The sequence below is a fragment of the Belonocnema kinseyi genome, chromosome 9 (genome assembly GCF_010883055.1).
Source record: "Belonocnema kinseyi isolate 2016_QV_RU_SX_M_011 chromosome 9, B_treatae_v1, whole genome shotgun sequence".
Lineage (NCBI taxonomy): Eukaryota > Metazoa > Arthropoda > Insecta > Hymenoptera > Cynipidae > Belonocnema > Belonocnema kinseyi.
The window spans coordinates 100,402,132-100,421,610 of NC_046665.1; the positions used below are offsets into that span (position 1 = coordinate 100,402,132).

Genomic DNA, 19,479 nt, shown 5'->3' on the forward strand with positions numbered 1-19,479 from the left:
ATATCGGTCTCAAACTTTGAGAAATGCAAGAGCCGAAAGAAAACTACGTTTAAGTACAAAGCTTAATAATAAAAGATGTAAAAAAATATATTTTGACAATCAGTTCCAACGGCATCAGCCGGTAACGTTGTAGACGAAAATATGAAACCTGGCGGCCACTAGGCGAGGCTCTAGAGATTTCGTATTTTCGTGTACAACGTTACCGACTGATGCCGTTGGAATTGATTGTTAAAATATATTTTTTTACATCTTTTATTATTAAGCTTTGTACTTAAACGTAGTTTTCTTTCGGCTCTTGCATTTCTCAAAGTTTGAGACCGATATTTTATGTATAAAAAAAGTTCGAACGTTCAAAAAATGTTGAGGTTCAGAAAAAAGATGAAATAATTTTCAGTGAAGTTTCTACCAAAATGCAGTACCTAAACGTACTTTATTGCACTCTAATATATTTCCCGAAGTTTCAGCTCGATATTTTACTTACAAAAAAAGTTCTTAGGTTCAAAGAAACATTCAGTGAACTGAAAAACTGTGGTCGGTAATATAGGTATTTAGCTGTGTCACATGCCCTTAAGCTGACTCTACAAGAAGCTGGTTTAGGAAACTTCTCAGGACACAGCACCAGGCACCCTGCAGCGCCAGCAGCCTTCAAAGAAGGACTCAACATCGACATTTTAAAGAGCGCAGCAGGATGGTCGGATAAACCTCAGACTTTTGACATTTTTTATAACAGACCGATAGCCAAACCAGATGAAAACGTAGCAACAAAAGTGTTGGGGAGCGCTATTAGGCAAAAAAGTGGTGGGCGAAATGAACCGGCGAAATGCACCGCCGAAATAGGATTAATTTTTTCTGTTTTTTCTAATTAAAAAAAAAAAAATGTGTTCTAACTCTGAACATCTACGTACGTAATCATCGAATTGAACGAGGCTAGGAACACGAAACACGAGAGAGAGGAAACTAGAGGTTTTTTCTCTGTTATAACTCTGAAAGTTGTTGCGCATCGCGAAGCGAAGAGGTACTACGTACGTAATCATCTCGAACGAGGCGATCGTATAATTGCGATATCGAACTTCACTTAGGTAAGTTCGTTTGATCGTTCAATTATAATTCAGAAATATTTCCTCTTCAAAATACTAGTTCTACTCTAAAAAACTGTGGATAAAATATAAATAACTTTTCTAAATTGACCAGAATTATTAAAATAATGAAAACTTGAAATTTGCGACGATTAGAAATAAATTCCCGGGTTTTTCCCGAGCAATTAAATTCTTTCAGGTACAAAAACAATCTTACACCTGGCAGATAAAACAAAAAAGATGAATTTTCAACGAAACAGAGTAATTTTCTACCAAGAAAAACAAAGCTCCACTAAAAATACATAAACTTTCAACTAAAACAGATCCATTTTAAGTTGCAAAAATATATTTTCAACAAAATAATTAAATTGGAAACCAATTAAATTTATCTTAAAAAAAAATAATAATGAATTCTCAACAAGAAGTGTAATAGTTGATATTCTTACAAAAAAAAATAGATCAACTTTCAATAAAAAAAAGAAGAATTTTCTACAAAAAAGTTTAATTTTCCAAAAAATAGTTCAATCGCCACCTAAAACAGATTAATTTTAAACCCGAGAATATAAATTTGTACCAAAGTTCATTTTCGACAAAATTTTTGAATTTTTAAACAAAAAAGATTTATTTTCTTCCAAAGAAGACGAATTTCTAACAACACACATAAATTTTTAACTAAAAAAGATAATTTTTAACCACAAATGGAATTGAAATTAGTTTTTAATAGTCGAAAACAAATTTTTAACAAAACAGTTACATTTTTAACCAAAAAATAATCTTTTTACGAAAAACATTAATATTTCACTACAAAAGACGAATTCCAAACAAAATCCAGGATTCCAAATTCATGAATCAAACTGTTTGAATGAAAAATCAAATAGTTAAATTTTTAACTAATCAAGATCGATTTTTAACCAAATATAGAATAGTTAAATTTGCAGTTGAAACAATTAATTGTTAATAAGACGAACAAATTTCAATAAAAATGTTATATTTTCAAACAAATAATATTTTTCAGCCAATAACAACAAAATTGCATCTAAAATGTTCTATTTTTATGATAAAAGATAATTTTTTTAACAAAAAGTTAAATTTTCAAACTGAAAATATGAATTTTGAAGAAAAATGTTTATTTCCAAGCAAATAGTTGAATTCTTGACCAACATAGATTAGTTTTAAACCCAAAAAGACAAATTTTCAAGAAAACAGTTGAAGTTTCAACAAATTAATAAAACTTTTAACCGCAAGATAAATTCACACGACAAAATTATAAAATAACAAAATTATACCCTCGAAAACTGTCTTGCTATTAATACCTTTCCTTTTCTAAATACAATTTAATTAAGTTATCTTCTTTCATGAGGATTGGGGTTGAAAATAACACCTAACATAAGTTGTCGATGACCCCTCAAATTTGATTTCATTATATCAAAAATTCCCTGACTCTTTCAGGTTTTTCCTGACATTCCCTGATTTTCCACAATTCCCCAACCTGGAGCAATACCGTTTTAGTAAAACTCGCAAGGTTTCTAAAAAAAAAACTGACTAAATAATGACTTACATCCTCGGAGAAGTATTGTTCGATAATATCGTATGCCAATTTGTAAATGTCTACGTTCTCGTGGTTCTGCAGAGACTCGATTTTGTCCAGCCCGGAACATTCTTCGATCATGTTCGCCAGCGTTTCTACCTGGGCACCCGCCAGCTTCAGCATATTGTGTATTCCATCGAGGACAACTTGCACAACTTGAGTATCTTTACACGAGAGAAGGTCGCAGAAGGGCGAAATCACTCCTTCCTGTATAAGTCGCGCCACCTGTTCCCTGGTTCCACTTATCGTCAAATTACTAATGGCCCACGCAGCTTCCTTTTGTGTTTGGAATTCTCCCTAAAAATCGTTGCATTTTACATCATTCATCAAATTCAAATAGATCGGATAAAAGTTAATCAAATCGATCATCATGGGGTGTCTACTCAAATCCTGGAAATAAATTCCCTGACAATTCCAGATTTTTTCCAGATATAATTTTTCATAATTCTATGTGAAATTCAATTTGAAACGCATGAAATTCCAAACTTTTCAAGTAAAATAATTGAATTTCCAACAAGATAGATGAATGTTTCACCAAATACAGGGTGGCTGTTTTAGTCGAAGAAAAAAATTCTAATATTCTAAACATTTTTCCATATAAAGTAATAAACAATAAACAACAAATTAAAGCATTCAAAGGGGAATCCTTAAATTCCAAACTTTCAAAATTGAAGTTCAAAAGTTTTCAATTCAAAAATTGTGTTTTCAAATGCGGAATAACTTACACGTACCAAATGGAAGGTACTAACACTTTCCAATTAAACAAAGTTAAATCAAATGCAAATAAGCTGCAAATTTTAGAACTTTTATCAATTATAGAATTCAAATATTCCGATTAAGTTCCAAAAATATAAATCCACGTTAACATTTTCAATGGTCTAAATTAAAGAATCAAGCAATGAACTTTAAAAATTTTCAAAATTATATTATTTTAAGTAATTTTAAGCCAGAGACATTAAAAACTGAAAAATAATTTTTTTAACTTAACAATTCTTAAATTATAAGTTAAATTATTATTATTTTTAATAGTCTAGGCATCCTTCAAAAACTTTAAAACTTTATTTCAAAATCTTGAAACATCTAAAAGTGGTTTAAAATTTTTCCAAATTCAAAATCATTTTTTTATTTATTTTTTGTCAGAACTTTTAAATATATTTCAACATAAATTGAATTTTTTCTATAATTTTTAGAAAATCCTGAAAATTGAAAAAAATAAACAAATTTGAATTTATAAATAACAATAGAACATTTATCATTTGTGAAAATATTAGAGTAATATTAAGAGATATTTAGAGGCTTTAAAAAGATTCGAATGAAATTTAGAACTTAGAATAATTTGAAATACTTACAGCCAAATTAAAAATAAAAATTAAATTTGTGCAGATTTCAAACAAAATACTTAGAATTTTTTTAAGAATTACGAATGACTACAAAAGAAGAAAATTTTTGTTAAGATTCTAAGAAAAATTGAAATTGATTTTTCACTTTGAAAAATTATTGCAACAGAAAGTTTAAGAAGCTTTTAAGAGATTTAAAAAATTATCAAAGAAGAACATGAAAGATTTTAAGGATTTTATTTAATTTGCTGGATTTTCAAAAATTGTAGGAAAATTTCAATTAATTTTAAAATATATGTAGAAGTTCTGAAAAAAATGTTAACACACTTCGTTTAAATTACTTGAAATAATTTCAAGTTTTTAATTAATTTTGAATCTTTTAAAAACTTCTAAATCTCTCTTAAAATTAATCAAATTTTTTCTACAAATAATAAGTCTTCAATTGTTATTTATGTGTCAAAATTTAACAATTTCACTTATAAATTAAACACTTTTTAAATAGAACAATTAAAATTGTAAGGCTAAAGGATTAAAAGTTCTTCGAAAATCTAAAGATTCAAAGCTTTCTATCTATTAAATACTTATTCTTTTTGTAGATTAAGAAATTTAAAATTAAATAATTTAGACTCACAATATTTTTAATTCAATAAAAAACTTTAATTATGACTATATTATTATTGATTTATTTTTAATTTGAAAATAGTGAAACGCACGTTTACATTTTTTAAAAGCTGAAAAAATTTAATATAAAAATTTAAAATTTAAAAATTTAATATAAAAAAATAATATAAAGGAATACATGGAACTCTGAATTTAAAATATATTATTGATAAATCATGAAAACTTTTATTTAAAAATAAAATTATCGGAATAACTGATATATTAATATAAAATGGTTTTAATTTTTAATTCTTTAAATCTTCCAAACTGCACTTTAATTATTTTAAAAACTATTAAAATCGAACTTAAAAAACTAAAATGGAAAATTTTTAAATTGAAAGATATTCGAATGAAATTATTGGTTTCCTGGTCCAGCGGCCACCCAGGTATTCTAAAATATTGCAATCGCTCAAATTATTAAAAATAATTTATAAATTTCGAGGAATCTTTTCACATTTCCTACAATTGTTAAAATCCTTTAAATACTACAAAATATCACACTTGAGAATAAATAATTTTAAATCCAATAAAAATTTTATAAAGTCCCGCAAAATCATTGAAATCCTCGCAAGTTTGGTAAAATCCTGTGAAATCTTTAATATGTAAAATCGTTCCATATATTCCGAAACTCTATAAAATCCTTTATCCTAAAAATATTTAAAAACTTTTGGAATCGCCTCAAATTAATGTAATTAATTAATAATTCCTTGGAATTTTTGTAATTCCCTAAAACCTTTCAAATTAAAAGCTCTTGAAAATGCTTTAGAAGTTTTAAAAATACCCTGAAAATCTTAAAAATCCCTTGAAATATTTCAACAGAATTCAGAAATAGGCATAGGCCTGAATTAAAAAGTGATTAACCCATGACCAAATCTTGAAAATAGTATTTCGAAAAAATTCCCTGACATGAAAAAAAAAAATCCCTGATATGAAAATTTCCTAACAATTTCAGATTTTTTAGGTTTACCAGGTGTTCCAGGTAGGGTAGACGCCCTGATGATTCAAATAAATTATTTACCTTGGACAAATTACGAATGATGAGCGGCAATAATCCGGCATCGATGACTGCTTGAACCTGCGTTTGGTTTCCGGCTGTGATGTTGGACAAAAACCAGACGGCCTCTTTACAAATTTTTTCTTTCGGGTGCGTGAGTAAATTTGGGAAGTGTGATAAGGCGTCGCAATTGAGGACAATTTGAGTTTGCTCATCTGTTCCGGTTACGATGTTGCCGACTGCTCTGAGGGCCGCGGTTTGTACCTTGACTTCCTTGTGTGAGAGAAGCGGAATTAGTCGAGGAACGACGCCGCTGTCAATTACCATTTGAATTTGATCGTTACCACCATCGGTCAAGTAACTCAGTGCCCACACCGTGTCAACAAGAATCTGCAATTTCAAATAAAATCGTGATCCGGGTGACCGAAAAACTTCATTTCCAAAATTTCCTGACTAAAAGGACCAATTTTTCAACAAAGCAGTTGAATTTTCAACAACAAAATATTACTCTTTAACAAATCAGTTCAAATGTCAACAAAATAATTGAATTCTCAACAAAATAGTTCAATTTGTAACCAAATACTTTTTCAACCAATGAATTTTTAACAAAAGGAACAAGAATAGAATTTTCAAGAAATTAGTTTAATTTTCAACAAAATACTTGCATTAAAAAAAAGGATTAAATGAATTTTGAAACAAATAGTTGAATTTTCAAATAACATAAATTTTCAATCAAAAATGAAAGTTATATTTTGAGTTAAGAACTTTAATTTCCAACAAAAATAATGTATTTTCGCAGCTCATCTCAATTACTGAACTTTCAAACCAAAAGAATTTTCTGTAAAACAGTTGAATTTTTAACAAAAAAAAATATAAATTTTCAACAAAAAACCTATTTTTTAACCTAACACATTAGTTTTCTACCAAAAATACGAATTTCGAACTTGAAACGATTAATCTTTAACCAAAAATAAAAAATTTACTTTGATCCAATTAGTTGCATTTTTAAATAATGAATATTCAAGTTGTTTATTGAAACTTTCAGGTGAAAAAATTAATTTTCAACCAAAGAAACTACGAATTTTTAACCAGAGATGAATTTTCAACTGAACGGATTAATTTTTAACCAAAAAGAAATAATTTTCAAACCAGAAGTTTAATTTTTGACGAAAAAAGATGAAATTTCAAAAAAATACATGAATTTCCCACCAGAAAAGATCAATGTTCAATCAAACATTGAATAATTAATTTTCAATTAAAAAACTATTAATCAACTAAGGAGATGAATTCTCACCTAAAATTATTGTATATTCAATTGGATTAATTAAAGATTTCGATAAAAAAATTAATTTTCAAACAAAAAAAAAACGAATTTTTAACAAAAAAGTTGAGCTAATTAGTTGAATGTTTAACTAAAATAATTTCAATTTTTAATAAAAAGGAACCATTTTTTAATGAAATTTCTACTAAAATAGATAAATTTTTAAACAAAAAATATGAATAAAAAAACGTTGAATTTTCAACTACCAAAGATTTCAGATGAGTTTTCCACGCCATATAAATAGAAATACAATGCAAATCAATTAGGAGATGATTTTTCAACTAAAACGATGAACCTTGATTGGCACATTTACGTTTTCAGTAAAAACAGATTTTTAACAAAAAAAAAAAAAACAAGAATTTTCAAACAAATAGATAAATGTTCAATTAAATTGATGAATCTTCAACAAAACAATGATTTCTTAACAGAGTGGTTCCATTTTTAACTGAAAAATATTTTTAGCTTGAATAAAAACGTTGGAATTCAGCCAAGAAATATTAATTTTCAACTAAGAAACACGAAGTTTCAACAAAAAACAAGAACTTTCGACAAAAAAAGATCAATTAGCAACCAAATATTGAACAGTTAAATTTTTAGCAAATTAAATTAATTTTCAAGTAGACATGAATTTTTAACAAAAATTAGGGAATAAGATTCAAGCGGCTTAATCGAATTTTAAGTTAAAAAATGAATTTTTAACTGAAATAGTTAAATTTTCAGTCAAGAAAAAATTAATTTTCAACCAAAAAAGAAAGAATTTTTAATGAAATTTCTACGAAAACAGATAATTTTTAAACAAAAAATAATGATTAACAAAAAATAATTGAATTTTTAACCTATAAAGATTTTAGTTGAATTTTCAAAGACATAGAAATAGAAATACAACACAAATCAATTACGAGATGAATTTTCAACTAAAATTAGGAAGCTTCCACTGGAATAGTTTTTCAGTAAAAAAAAAAAGTCTGAAACGAAAAAAAAACACGTTCAACAACAAAAAATGTGTTTCTTTTTAAACAGTGGTTCTTTTTTAACCAAGAAATATTTAAATTATAAAAATTTGTTTCTACCAAGAAAGTAAGAGTTATACCAAAAAAAGGTAAATTTTTAGCAAGAAAAGATAAAGTTTTAACCAAATATTGAATAGTTAAATTTTTTAACTAAAAACTCATTTTTAACCAGAGATGAATTTTAAACAAAAATATAAATGTTCAGCTAAAATAATGAATCTTTAATTGGAATATTTAATAGCACGGAGATTAATATTGTCAAAAAAAATGAATTTTCAACCAAATAGTTAAATTAAAAAAAAAAGAAATGTTTCACAAAATATTTACATTTTCGAACAAAGTAATGAATTTTCAATTAAAATTAGCGATCTAAAACTGGAATAAATGTATTTTTTAACGAAAAAGATGAATTTAACTAAAATGATGAATCTGTAATTGGAAGTTAAATTTTCAACCAAGATTAATAACCAAAAACAAAAATAAATCTTTAAGAAAAAATACGATTATATAACTAAAAAATGAATTAATCATTAAATTTTTAGCGGAAAAAATTAATTTTCAACCGAAAAAAACGAACTTTCAGAAAAATATTTTAATGTTTAATGAAAAAGATGAATGTACAATTAAAATGATGATCCTTCAAAAAATAATTATTTTTAAAAGAAGAGTTTACATTTTGACCAAGTACTTGAATTTTCATCCAAAAAAGGAATTCTCAACCAAAAAAGTACTAGTAAATATTTCAACAGAAAAGGTTTCAATTTTTAAAAAACCAGTTGAAGTTAACCGAAAATACGAATTTTCGACTAAGAAAGATTCTACAGTAAAGGGAAAGAACAAACCAAACTGTTAAATTTTCAAGCAAAAAGATAAACTTTCAACGAAAAAGATCAAATTTAAACTAAAAATGAGCATTTTTTAACAAAATACATGAATTTTAAACCAAATACTTAAATTTCTATCTAAAAAGATCAATTTCTAACCAAACAATAGAATAGTCAAATTTGGAATTGAAAAACTGGATTTTCAAGAGAAAAAAAAACGAATTTTCAACTGAATAATTAATTTCTGTATCATAAAGCTACTTTTACGAATGAAAAATCATGGTTATCCCAGAGTTAAAACAGTGCAGATAATTAATTATGATAAATTAAGAAAAGACGTACATTAATGTCTGTGTGATGGATCAGCATATTGAGTGCCGGTAAAATATCCTTGATGGTTTGAACCGGAGGTGGTGGATCCTTATTCCTACATAAATTAACAATGACCCATGTCACATTGCGAAAGAAACTAAGAGGTATGTCTGGTTTAATAAACGTTAATAATGGTTGAACCACACCAAGACTGATAACGTAATCTCTTGGTCCTGGGCCATCGCCAATAATATTTCCTGCAATAACACAAAATATTCTCAATATTCGAATCGATCTTGCTTATTTGCAGCAAAAGTTGAAACTCATCTGATTCAAGGTCACTTACCTAAAGCCCAAACAGCCTGCTCACAAACATTCTGTTGGCTTGAAAGCAAAAGCTGTAAAAAGAGAGGGACCGCACCTGCCGCAACAACTGCCTGTGTTTGAGCCGATGTTCCACTTGCAATGTTCGTCAGAGCCCAGGCTGCTTCGAACTGCAAAGATGGGCTGCAACAAAAGAAAAACAAATCTCTCGTAGTCCAATTATTGCAAACACAATTAATCCCAACTTAAAAAAAATGTCATTTGTAGATTGTGAATTCTCTTTTGTTAAAGCTCCTTCGGCTTTAACTAACACATTCTCATCACGTATATCATGCTTCGCACTTGATTTCATTGAAAATGCGAACTTTTCTACATTCTGTTCAACATTATTATATCAAATGTATATTATATTTATTTCTGTACCCTATCTTATTTTTAATTATTACTTTAATATTTGTTTCTTATTTTGTCTTAAATTTTATTCTTCACCATTCTGAAAAATGTATATCATTTTAATACATTTATATTATTAACACTCATAATATGCATTAGTATTGGAACAAAAGTATTTCAATTGACTTATTTTTATCATTAAAAAGAAATTTGCATTCTATTGAAATAAACAATATTCAGGGTGGCCGTTTTATCGACGAAATAAATTCCCGGCCATTTCCCGGTTCGCAAACATTTTTCACGGTCAATGAAATTTAAAAAAATGGAACACTAAAACTAAAAAAATTTACACTTGAGGTAATCAAAACTGAGCTGCAAACGAAAGTACTCAAAGTGGAACTTTTAAATTTTTAACTTTTAAAATTGAAATTTAAAAGTTTTTAATTACAAATTTTGTATTCAAATGCTCAATAATTTAAAGATTAATTTTCTACCAAAGAAGAGGATTTTTCGACAAAATTAATGGATTCTCATACAAATATTTGGATTTTGAACAAAAAAATATACATTTTCAAACAATTGTGAAAAGTTTACATTTTTAATCAACAAAATTAATTTTCCACAAGAAAAACTAATTTTCAAATAAAGTAATGAATTTTAAACTAAAAGTATAAATCTTCAACCGGAAAAGATGAATTTTGAACCATAGATATGAATTTTTAACCAAAGAGTTTAACATTCAGCGAAGTTGTTTTATTTTCAACCAAAAAGATTAATTTTCAACTAAAATAGGGAGTATTTAACTAGAATACTTGAATTTTCTACAAAATAGATCACTTTTCAATAAAATTATACGAATTTTAAACGAAATAGTTGAAATACGAACTAAAAAAGATAAAGTTTTAGTTAAAAAAATCAATTTCTAACAAAATCGAAACATTTTTATATAAAATGATGAATCTTCAACTTAAATAGTTGAATATAAAGTCAAAAGGATGTATTTTTAATAAAATGATAAAGTTTCTAACTGAAATAACTCTATATTCAAACAAAAGGATAAGTTTTCAACTAAATTACCAATTTTGAACCAAAGTCTTGAATTTTGAACTTAAAAAATGAATTTGTAACTAAAATAATAAAACTTCAACTTGAATAATTGAATTTTCAACTGACAAGATTCATTTCCACCTATAAATAACAATTTTCAACAAAAAAGATAATCGTATAACCAAAAATTTAAGTTAAATTTTTAGTTAAAAAAATTAATTTTTCACGAAAACAAACTAATTTTCAATCAGTGATGAATTTTCAACCCGAATTATAAATCTTAAATGAAATAGTTCAATTTTAAGACAAAAGGAGGGATTTTTAAACTAAAATTATGAATCTTTTAACTAAAATTTTTGTATTATCAAAATAAAAGATTAATTTTCAACTTAAAAGGACAATTTTTGAATCAACTGTTGAATTTTCAACTAAAAAGATGAATTTTTAACTACAATACTTGAATTTTCAACTGAAAATATTAATTACCAAAAAAGACGAAGTTTCAACTAAAAAGGACAATTTTTCAAACCAAAATTGAAGTTAAATTTTTTGTAAAAAAATCAATATCCAACCATAGAGTTGAATTTTTAATTAAAATTATGGAATGTTCAACGTTGATTACATTTTCAGTTTAAAAAAATTATTTTTCAACAAAAAATAAATTTCACCAAAAAAGTCAAAAGTTAAAACTGAAATAGTGAGATTTTTAGTTAAAGAAATTTTTTTAGCCAAAGAAATAACGGATTTTCAATAAAATAGCTCATTTGTCAAACAAGCAGATGAATTTTCAATTAAAATTATGAATCTCCAATCAACAACTTAATTCTTAACAAAAGATTGTAACTTTCAACCAAGTAATTAAATTTTCATTAAAAAAAAAAAAAAGATGAATTCTGAACGAAAAATTTAATTATTGATATTCAAACCAAAAATTATTTTAATTTGTAATCAAAAACAGTTTCATTCAAACAAGAACGACGACTTTAAAATATAAGTTGAATTTGCAAATAAGAAAGATTGTTCTGTCAAGAGAAAAAAAAGGCAAAAAACTGTTGAATTTTCAACTAAGGAGATTAATTTTCCTCCAAAAAGAAGGAATTTTCAAGTGAAAAATTATTGTTATTCAATTTTACATTGTAATTTGAAAAACAAAATTAAGCAGGCTCTCGAAAAAATTTTCTGAATCAAACAAAATTCACTGACATTACCAAGTTTTTACAGGTAAATAAAAATTTCCTGATAATTCCACATTTAAAGAATATTTTTGCTTTCAAATTGTCTAATAAATTACGAAAATGGACATTTTTAATAAGAATTTATAACATTTGAAGGATTTAAAATTTTTTAAATCTACATTTTTCGGTAACTAGTTTGTTAAAAATTCAATTTTTTCAGATTCATAATTTTAGTTGAAACTTTCTCTCTTTGGTTACAAATTTAAATATTTTGTTTAATCTGGTCTTTTGGTAGAAAATTGATACATTTGGTTGAAAATAGAACTGTTTCGTTAAAAATTCATCTATTTGGTTAAAAATGAAATATTTTTATTTGATATGTGAGGAACGTACAACGTTTAAAATTGAATTTAACATAATATTATTTGTTAGTGTTTTATATTGGAAGCCGGTACTTTGAATCAAAAATAAAATTTGAACAAATTTGGATTATTTTAACATTTTGTACCGGAAATCGATTATTTAAAACAAACAAAATTAAGTTCAGACGAAGATTTAAAATCATAAAATCTTGATTTACAATAACTTTTTCTTATATTATGGTTTTCGACTAAAATTAATATTTCTAATAAAAAATCATCAGAAGTTAGGATACCAGTTTTCATCAATTATTTAAAATATTTTTCATCGATTTCTTTTCCATTATTTTAAATAACAGATATTATAAATAAAAAAACACAAATTTTCTTATTAACAATCATTTAAAAATTGCATTAGACAACAAAATAATCAAATATTTCTTTATTTTTTACCTGTCATGCTGTTCCAAACAGTGAACTAATATTGGTAAAATACCACTTTCTATTAATGGATCGATCGGTGGATTACGGTCCGAGGAGAGTAACTTTCGTGCAGCTTGTACGGCTTGTAACTGTTCCACAGGGTCTGAACTTCCAGCCTTCATTACTAATTCCTCCAGATTCATCTTTGAGAGCTGCTTCTCAATTTCATCTTCGTCTACAGAAAAAATTGAGATAAATATTATTAGTGTATGAAAAAATAGAATCATAACTATCTCAAGGTGACCGCAAAACTTCATTTTCAAAAATCCCTCACTTTTCCAGGATTAACTTTTTATTTTCCCTGGTCATTGATATTTAAAGGTCAAAATTCTAACTTTGAGACATATTTAGTACACAATATTGTATAAATGAAATAATAAAATTTTGTTATTCAAATTTATAAATTTTTATTTGTTTTTCTCAGAGAGTACATATTCTAATTTAATTCCAAAAAGTGAAAAAGTTAAATATTTAATTGTAAGCCGGAAAACTGACGAAAAGTGACTGATTGGCAATGTGCATTAATAATCTAACTAATGATCTTCTAAATTTAAAATAGTTCGAATGAATTGAAAAATTCAGGGTGCCTGTTTTGATCGAAGAAAAAAATTCCCGGTCATTTCACGGTTCGCTAACATTTTTCACGGTCAATAAAATTTAAAAAATCGAACTCTATTCTAAACATTTTTCCATTTATAGAAATAAACAATAAACAACAAATTAAATTTACATGTAAGAAATGGAAGGTACTAACACTTTTCAATTGAAATTTTTTAATGAAATGCAGATGAAATGCAGATAAACTGCAAAATTTAGAAGTTTTATAAATTATAGTGTTCAAAGATTCAGATTAAATTCTAAAAATATAAGTACACGTTAACATTTTCAATACCCTAAATTAAAGAATCAAGCAATGTACTTTAAAAAAATTTAATTATATTTTTTTAAGTAATTATGAGAAATCTAGAAGTAGTTTTATACTTTTCCACATTTAAAATCATTGTAGATATTTTTTCGAAAATTTAAATATATTTTTAAATGAATTGAATTTTTCTACAAGTTTTATAAAATCCTGCAAATTAAAAAAAATCCTTAAAATTTGAATTTATAAACATCAAAATTAAATTTAGAACTTGAAATGATTTGAGATCATTTACACGAAGTACGTGACCCAAAAAAATTGGGCTATTCGTACCGAAATTTGGGTGCAAATACCCATAGCCGAATTTAAAACAAAATGCAGATTTTTGCAGATTTCAAACAAAAAATTTAGAAAGTTTTTAAGAATTGTGAAAGGCTTAAAAAGAATAAAAACATTTTCTTAAGAGTCCTAGGAGAATTGAAAATGATTTTTCACTTTGAAAAATTACGGTAACAGAAAATTTAAAAAGATTTTAAAAGATTTCCAAAATGATCAAAACAGAACCTGGAAGATTTTAAGAATTTTTTTGTTATTTGCAGGATTTTTTAAAAGTTGCAGGAAAAATTCGGTTAATTTTTAAAATGTATTTAGAAGTTCTAAACAAAAATATTAACACACGTCTTGTCAATTACTTGAAGACATTTCAAGTTTCTAATTAATTTCGAATCTTTTCAAAACTATGAAATATCTCTTGAAATTACTAAAATTTTGTTTACAAATAATAAGTGTTCAACTGCTATTTAGACGTCAAAATTTAACAATTTCTCTTACAAACTAAACATTTTTTAAACAGGGCGATTCAAGTTGTAGCGCTAAAAGTTGAAAAGCTTTTCGAAATTCTACAGATTCAAAGCTTTCTATTTAAAACAATTCAGTTTCAAATAGTTTACTTCTACTTATATTTGTGTTCAATTTTCTCGTCTTAAATAAGCAGTGAAATTTTTAATGACTAAGAAAACTAATAAAAATAATATATTAATAAATTTATTTTTTCACTTTAATATAAAAATAATATAAAGAAAGACCTAAAACTTTAAATTAAAAATATTTTATTGATAAATCATTAAAAGTGTTATTTAAAAATAAAATTATCGGAATAAATGATATTATATTAATCTCAATTCGTATTAAGACTTTCGAATTCAAACAGTTGCAATCTGGAAATTCTCAAATTTTGAATAGATTTAGAATCGTTTTGTTAAATAAATTATTGTTCAGTTTTTTATACTTTAATTAATTACAAAACTGTTGAAATCTAACTTGAGCAAATTTTTCTTCTAAAAATACGTAAAATTCCCGATCAAGGAATAAATTCACTGTTATTTCCCGGTCTTAGATAATTCCCGGTCACTTCCCGGTCCAGCGGCCACCCTGAATATTGTTTAAATCCTAGAAATACCATTGATTTCCGCAATATTGGAATTTATAAAAATTCAAGAGAAATAACAATTCGATAAAATGTATAAAAATTACAATCGAATTAAAAAAAAAATCATTCAATTTACTAAGTTTAAAAAATGTTTTCAACTTGATATTTCCTGAAATCCTGAATTCATAAAAATACCTTCAGAGAGCCTTTAAAATTCCCCAAAATCATTGAAATCCTCCGAAATCTTATCAATCTTCTGGAATCTTTTAAAATATCCTGAAGTCTCACAGATACGGTAAAATATTTTCATATCTTTCGAAATTCTTTACAAAAATATTTCAAATCCGTGGAAACCCCTTTAAATGATAGATATAAAAAATTCCTTGAAACAGGTTAAATCTTTTAGAAATCCCAAAAATACTACAAATCCTCTGAAATCCTTTAAAATTGCTGAAATAACAGCGTGACCGTTTTAATCGAAGACGAAAATTTCCGTTCACTTCCTAGTTTTTTTCCGGTTCGCAAATTTGTCCATTTAAAATAATAAATAACAAATTAAAGCATTCAAAATGGAGCTCTTTAATTTAAAGCCGTTAAATATTTAAGTTTAAAAGCTTTGTAATTCAATTGTTGTATTAAAATGCTCAATAATTTACATGTATCAACTGGAAGGCACTAACACTTTTCAATTGAACAGTTTTAAATGAAATGTAGATAAACTGCAAAATTCAGAATTATCAACATTCATAAATTAAAGAGGTCAAAAATTTAGATTAGGTTCCAAACATAAAAATCCACGTTTACAATTTCAATACTCTAATCTGAGGAATCAATCAATGGACTTGAAAATTGTTCAAAATGATATTATTAAATTATTTTAGACTAGAAACATTAAAAATTGTAATTCGTCCAACTTAAAAGTTTTTAAATTAGAAGTCAAATGATTTGAAGTTTGAATAGTTGAAGCATCCTTGAAAAGCTTTTGAGCTTTAATTCAAAATCTTGAGAAATCTAGAAGTTGTTTGAAAATTTTTTAATTTATAATTATTTTGAAAATTTTTGAGAACTTCTAAATAACTTTTTAAATTAATACAATTTGTCCTACAACTTCTAGAAAATCCTGCGAATTGAAAGAAATTTCCTTCAAATTTGGATTTATAAATAACAATTGAACATCATTTATTATTTGTAGAAAAAATTAGAGTAATTTTAAGAGATATTTAGAATTTTTTAAAAGATTTAAACCTAATTTAAAATAAAATGTAGATTTTTGCAGGTTTTAAACAAAAAATTAAGCTTTTTAAGCATTGTGAAAGGTTCTGAAAAAAATCTGCACACACTTGGTTTGAATTACTTGACATCATTTAAAGTTTGCAATTAATTTTAAATCTTTTCAAAACTTCTAAATATCAGTTTCAAATTGTTTACTTTTAAATATTACGCTCCAATTTACTCATCTAAAATGAACAGTGAAATATTGATAAATATTAAATAATTATTCTCTTTCTTAATTAAGTTATTTTTAATTTAATGGGTTAAAAATTGAATCTTTTGGACTGAAACAATATTTTCAATTTAATAAAAGCCTTTGATTACGAATATCTCAGTATTAAGTTATTTTTTAAGTTAAAAATAGTTTGTAACGTTTCTATCGCACCTTCACATTTTTTTAATGACTAAGGTTTTCGAATTGAAACAGTTACAATCTGAAAATTCTAAAACTTTAAACGAATTTAGAATCGTTTTATTAAAAAAATTGTTATTCAGTTTTTAATAGACAGACTGTTCTTCTGAAAACTTGTAAAAATCCCGGTCAAGAAATAAATTCCCGGTTTTTCCTGATATCGAAAAATTGCTGGTTTTTCCCGGTCAGGTGACAACCCTGAATCAATTAAAAATTCCTTGGAATCTTTGAAAAATTCTCAACATATTTCAAATCCTCCTAAATCTTTTGAAATTTCTTGAGACGTTTTAAAACCTTTGATAATTCCTGGGATTCTTTTTAAATAAATCCTTAAAAATCCCCTTAAATTATTAAAATCAATTCAAAAATCCCTGAGATTTTTTCAAGTATATGTGAACATGTGAGAAAGAAATATATTTTAAATCCTTTAAAATTTTTTGAAATCCCTTGAAATATATAAAAGCTCACAAAAATTCCTTGAAATTTTTTAAATATCCCTCAAATCTTCCAAATTCTTTGAAATCCCTTAAAATTACTGAAATAAGTTGAAAATTCATTTTTAAATATAATTTAAATAACTATTTTTAAATATTCAAAAATCTTCTAAGTTCTTTCAAATCTTTGGAAATACCTCAAAATTTTTGGAATACTACGAAATCCCTCTTTATTTTTTTAGAGGAAATTCTTTAAAATCCCATAAAACCTGATATTTCCTGAAAGCCTGGATTTAAATAAAATACCTTGAGATATTTTATAATACCTTAAAATAATTTATAATTTAAACCCTCGAATATCTTAAATTTGTTTAAAATGACCTACAATATTTAAAACTTTTTAAAATCACATTAAATTAACGAACGCATCTAAAAACTCCTTCAAAAACTCTAGACATTCCTTGAAATATTTGAAATCCTACGAAATACATTTTCAATTATTGAGAGAAATTCTTTAAAATCCAATCAAATATGATAAAATCCCCCAAAATTACATGCAATCTGATGATATTTCCTGAAATCCTGGAGAATTTAATGAAATTCCTTAAAAACTTTTTAAATCCGTTAAAATCATTGGAAATATTATAAAATCTCTTAAAATATTTTTAAATTTCCTAAAATATTTCAATTATTTTTAAATCCTTTCAAAATGTTGAAAACAGTTTAAAATTCCTTGGCTGTCTTAGAAATTCTACACATTCTTCTTGCATCCTTTGAAATTATTGAAATCTATTAAAAACTTCTTGGAATCTTTTAAAATAACCAGAATTATTTAAAATCCTTTGAAATCCCATTAAATTACTAAAAGCAACTGAAAAATCCCGATTTTTTTAATTGGTCCCAAATAATTCAAAGTCCTTGAAATTATTCAAATAAATTGAAAAATCCTTAGAATATTGTTAAATATATTAGAATTTTTCGCAATAACCTAAAATATTCGAAATCCTATTAAATTCCTATTTAATTTTAGAGAAGATTTGGTATTTCCTGCATTTCTGGAGTATATAATAAAACAACAATTTGAGAGCTTTTAAAATCATTAAAATCCTCAGAAAACTGATGAAATCTTTTAAAATACCCTAAAGTATTTCAAATATTGTTTATACCTTGAAAATTTTTAAAACTGTTTAAAATTCCTTGGAACCTTTTAATATACCCTTAAATCTTTCAAATCCTTTCAAATTACTTCAGGTTATTGACATTTTTTTAAATACCCTAAAATATTATAAAATACCGTGATTAACATTTTAAATTGAGGGTTTATAATACATAACAATATTGGTTATAAAATTTTAAGACAGTTATAAAATACCGTGAAATTACATGCAGCCTGATGCCTGAAATTTTGAAAAATTAATAAAATACTTTGAGAACTTTTAAAATTCCTTAAAATTATTTCAAATCTCGAACATGTTACCAAATCTTTCATAATGCCTTAACATTCCCTTTCATATTTTTTAAGATAACCTAAAGTATTTCAGATACTTTGTAATGTTTTGAAATCCTTTTAAATTTTGTAAAGCTCTTGAACATACCTTCGAATATTTTAAAATATCCTGAATTCTTTACCAGATCTGTAATTCCGTGAAATGATAAGCAATCTCATATTTCCGGAAATCCTGGAGAATTTAATAAAATTCCGTGAGCTTTTAAATTCCCTTTAAATAATGTAATTCCTCGGGAATATTATCAAATCTCTTAGAATCTTTTTAAATATCATAAATTATTTCAAATCCTTTGCAATCTCTTTAAATTGGTAAAAGCAATTGAAAATTCATTGATTTTTTTTAATTCCCCGAAAATCTTTACAATTATTTAAAAGTTCTACAAATTATTGAAATATCTTTGGAATATTTTAAAATATCCTAAAATCTTTTGTAATGCCTTAAAATGGTTTAGAACATTTGAAATCCTACTAAATTTCTATTTAACCTTTAAACGGCCAAAAAGCCACTACCGGTACACTGCTTTTCAACGGCCAATAACTAAGACTATTCGACACTAAAAAAAATTGAGACACATATATTTTTATTGCTTAAGGTGGCTTGGGCGCTTTTTAAAAAAATCACAGGCAGTTCTGAAAATTTGATATTATCGAAAGAAAATA

General features: G+C 25.6%; 1 protein-coding gene across 1 annotated transcript in view; it reads right to left on the bottom strand.

The window, feature by feature from the left end:
• Positions 1 to 19,479, bottom strand: part of LOC117180922 (importin subunit alpha-3) — a 37,924-nt gene that overhangs the window by 11,411 nt on the left and 7,034 nt on the right. Inside the window, exons 3-7 of the mRNA XM_033373552.1 lie at positions 12,874 to 13,078; positions 9,469 to 9,629; positions 9,153 to 9,379; positions 5,680 to 6,045; positions 2,635 to 2,961 (exon numbers count right to left, since the gene is read on the bottom strand). Of these exons, the coding sequence (XP_033229443.1) occupies positions 2,635 to 2,961; positions 5,680 to 6,045; positions 9,153 to 9,379; positions 9,469 to 9,629; positions 12,874 to 13,078 (1,286 nt within the window). The remainder of the gene's footprint in view (positions 1 to 2,634; positions 2,962 to 5,679; positions 6,046 to 9,152; positions 9,380 to 9,468; positions 9,630 to 12,873; positions 13,079 to 19,479) is intronic.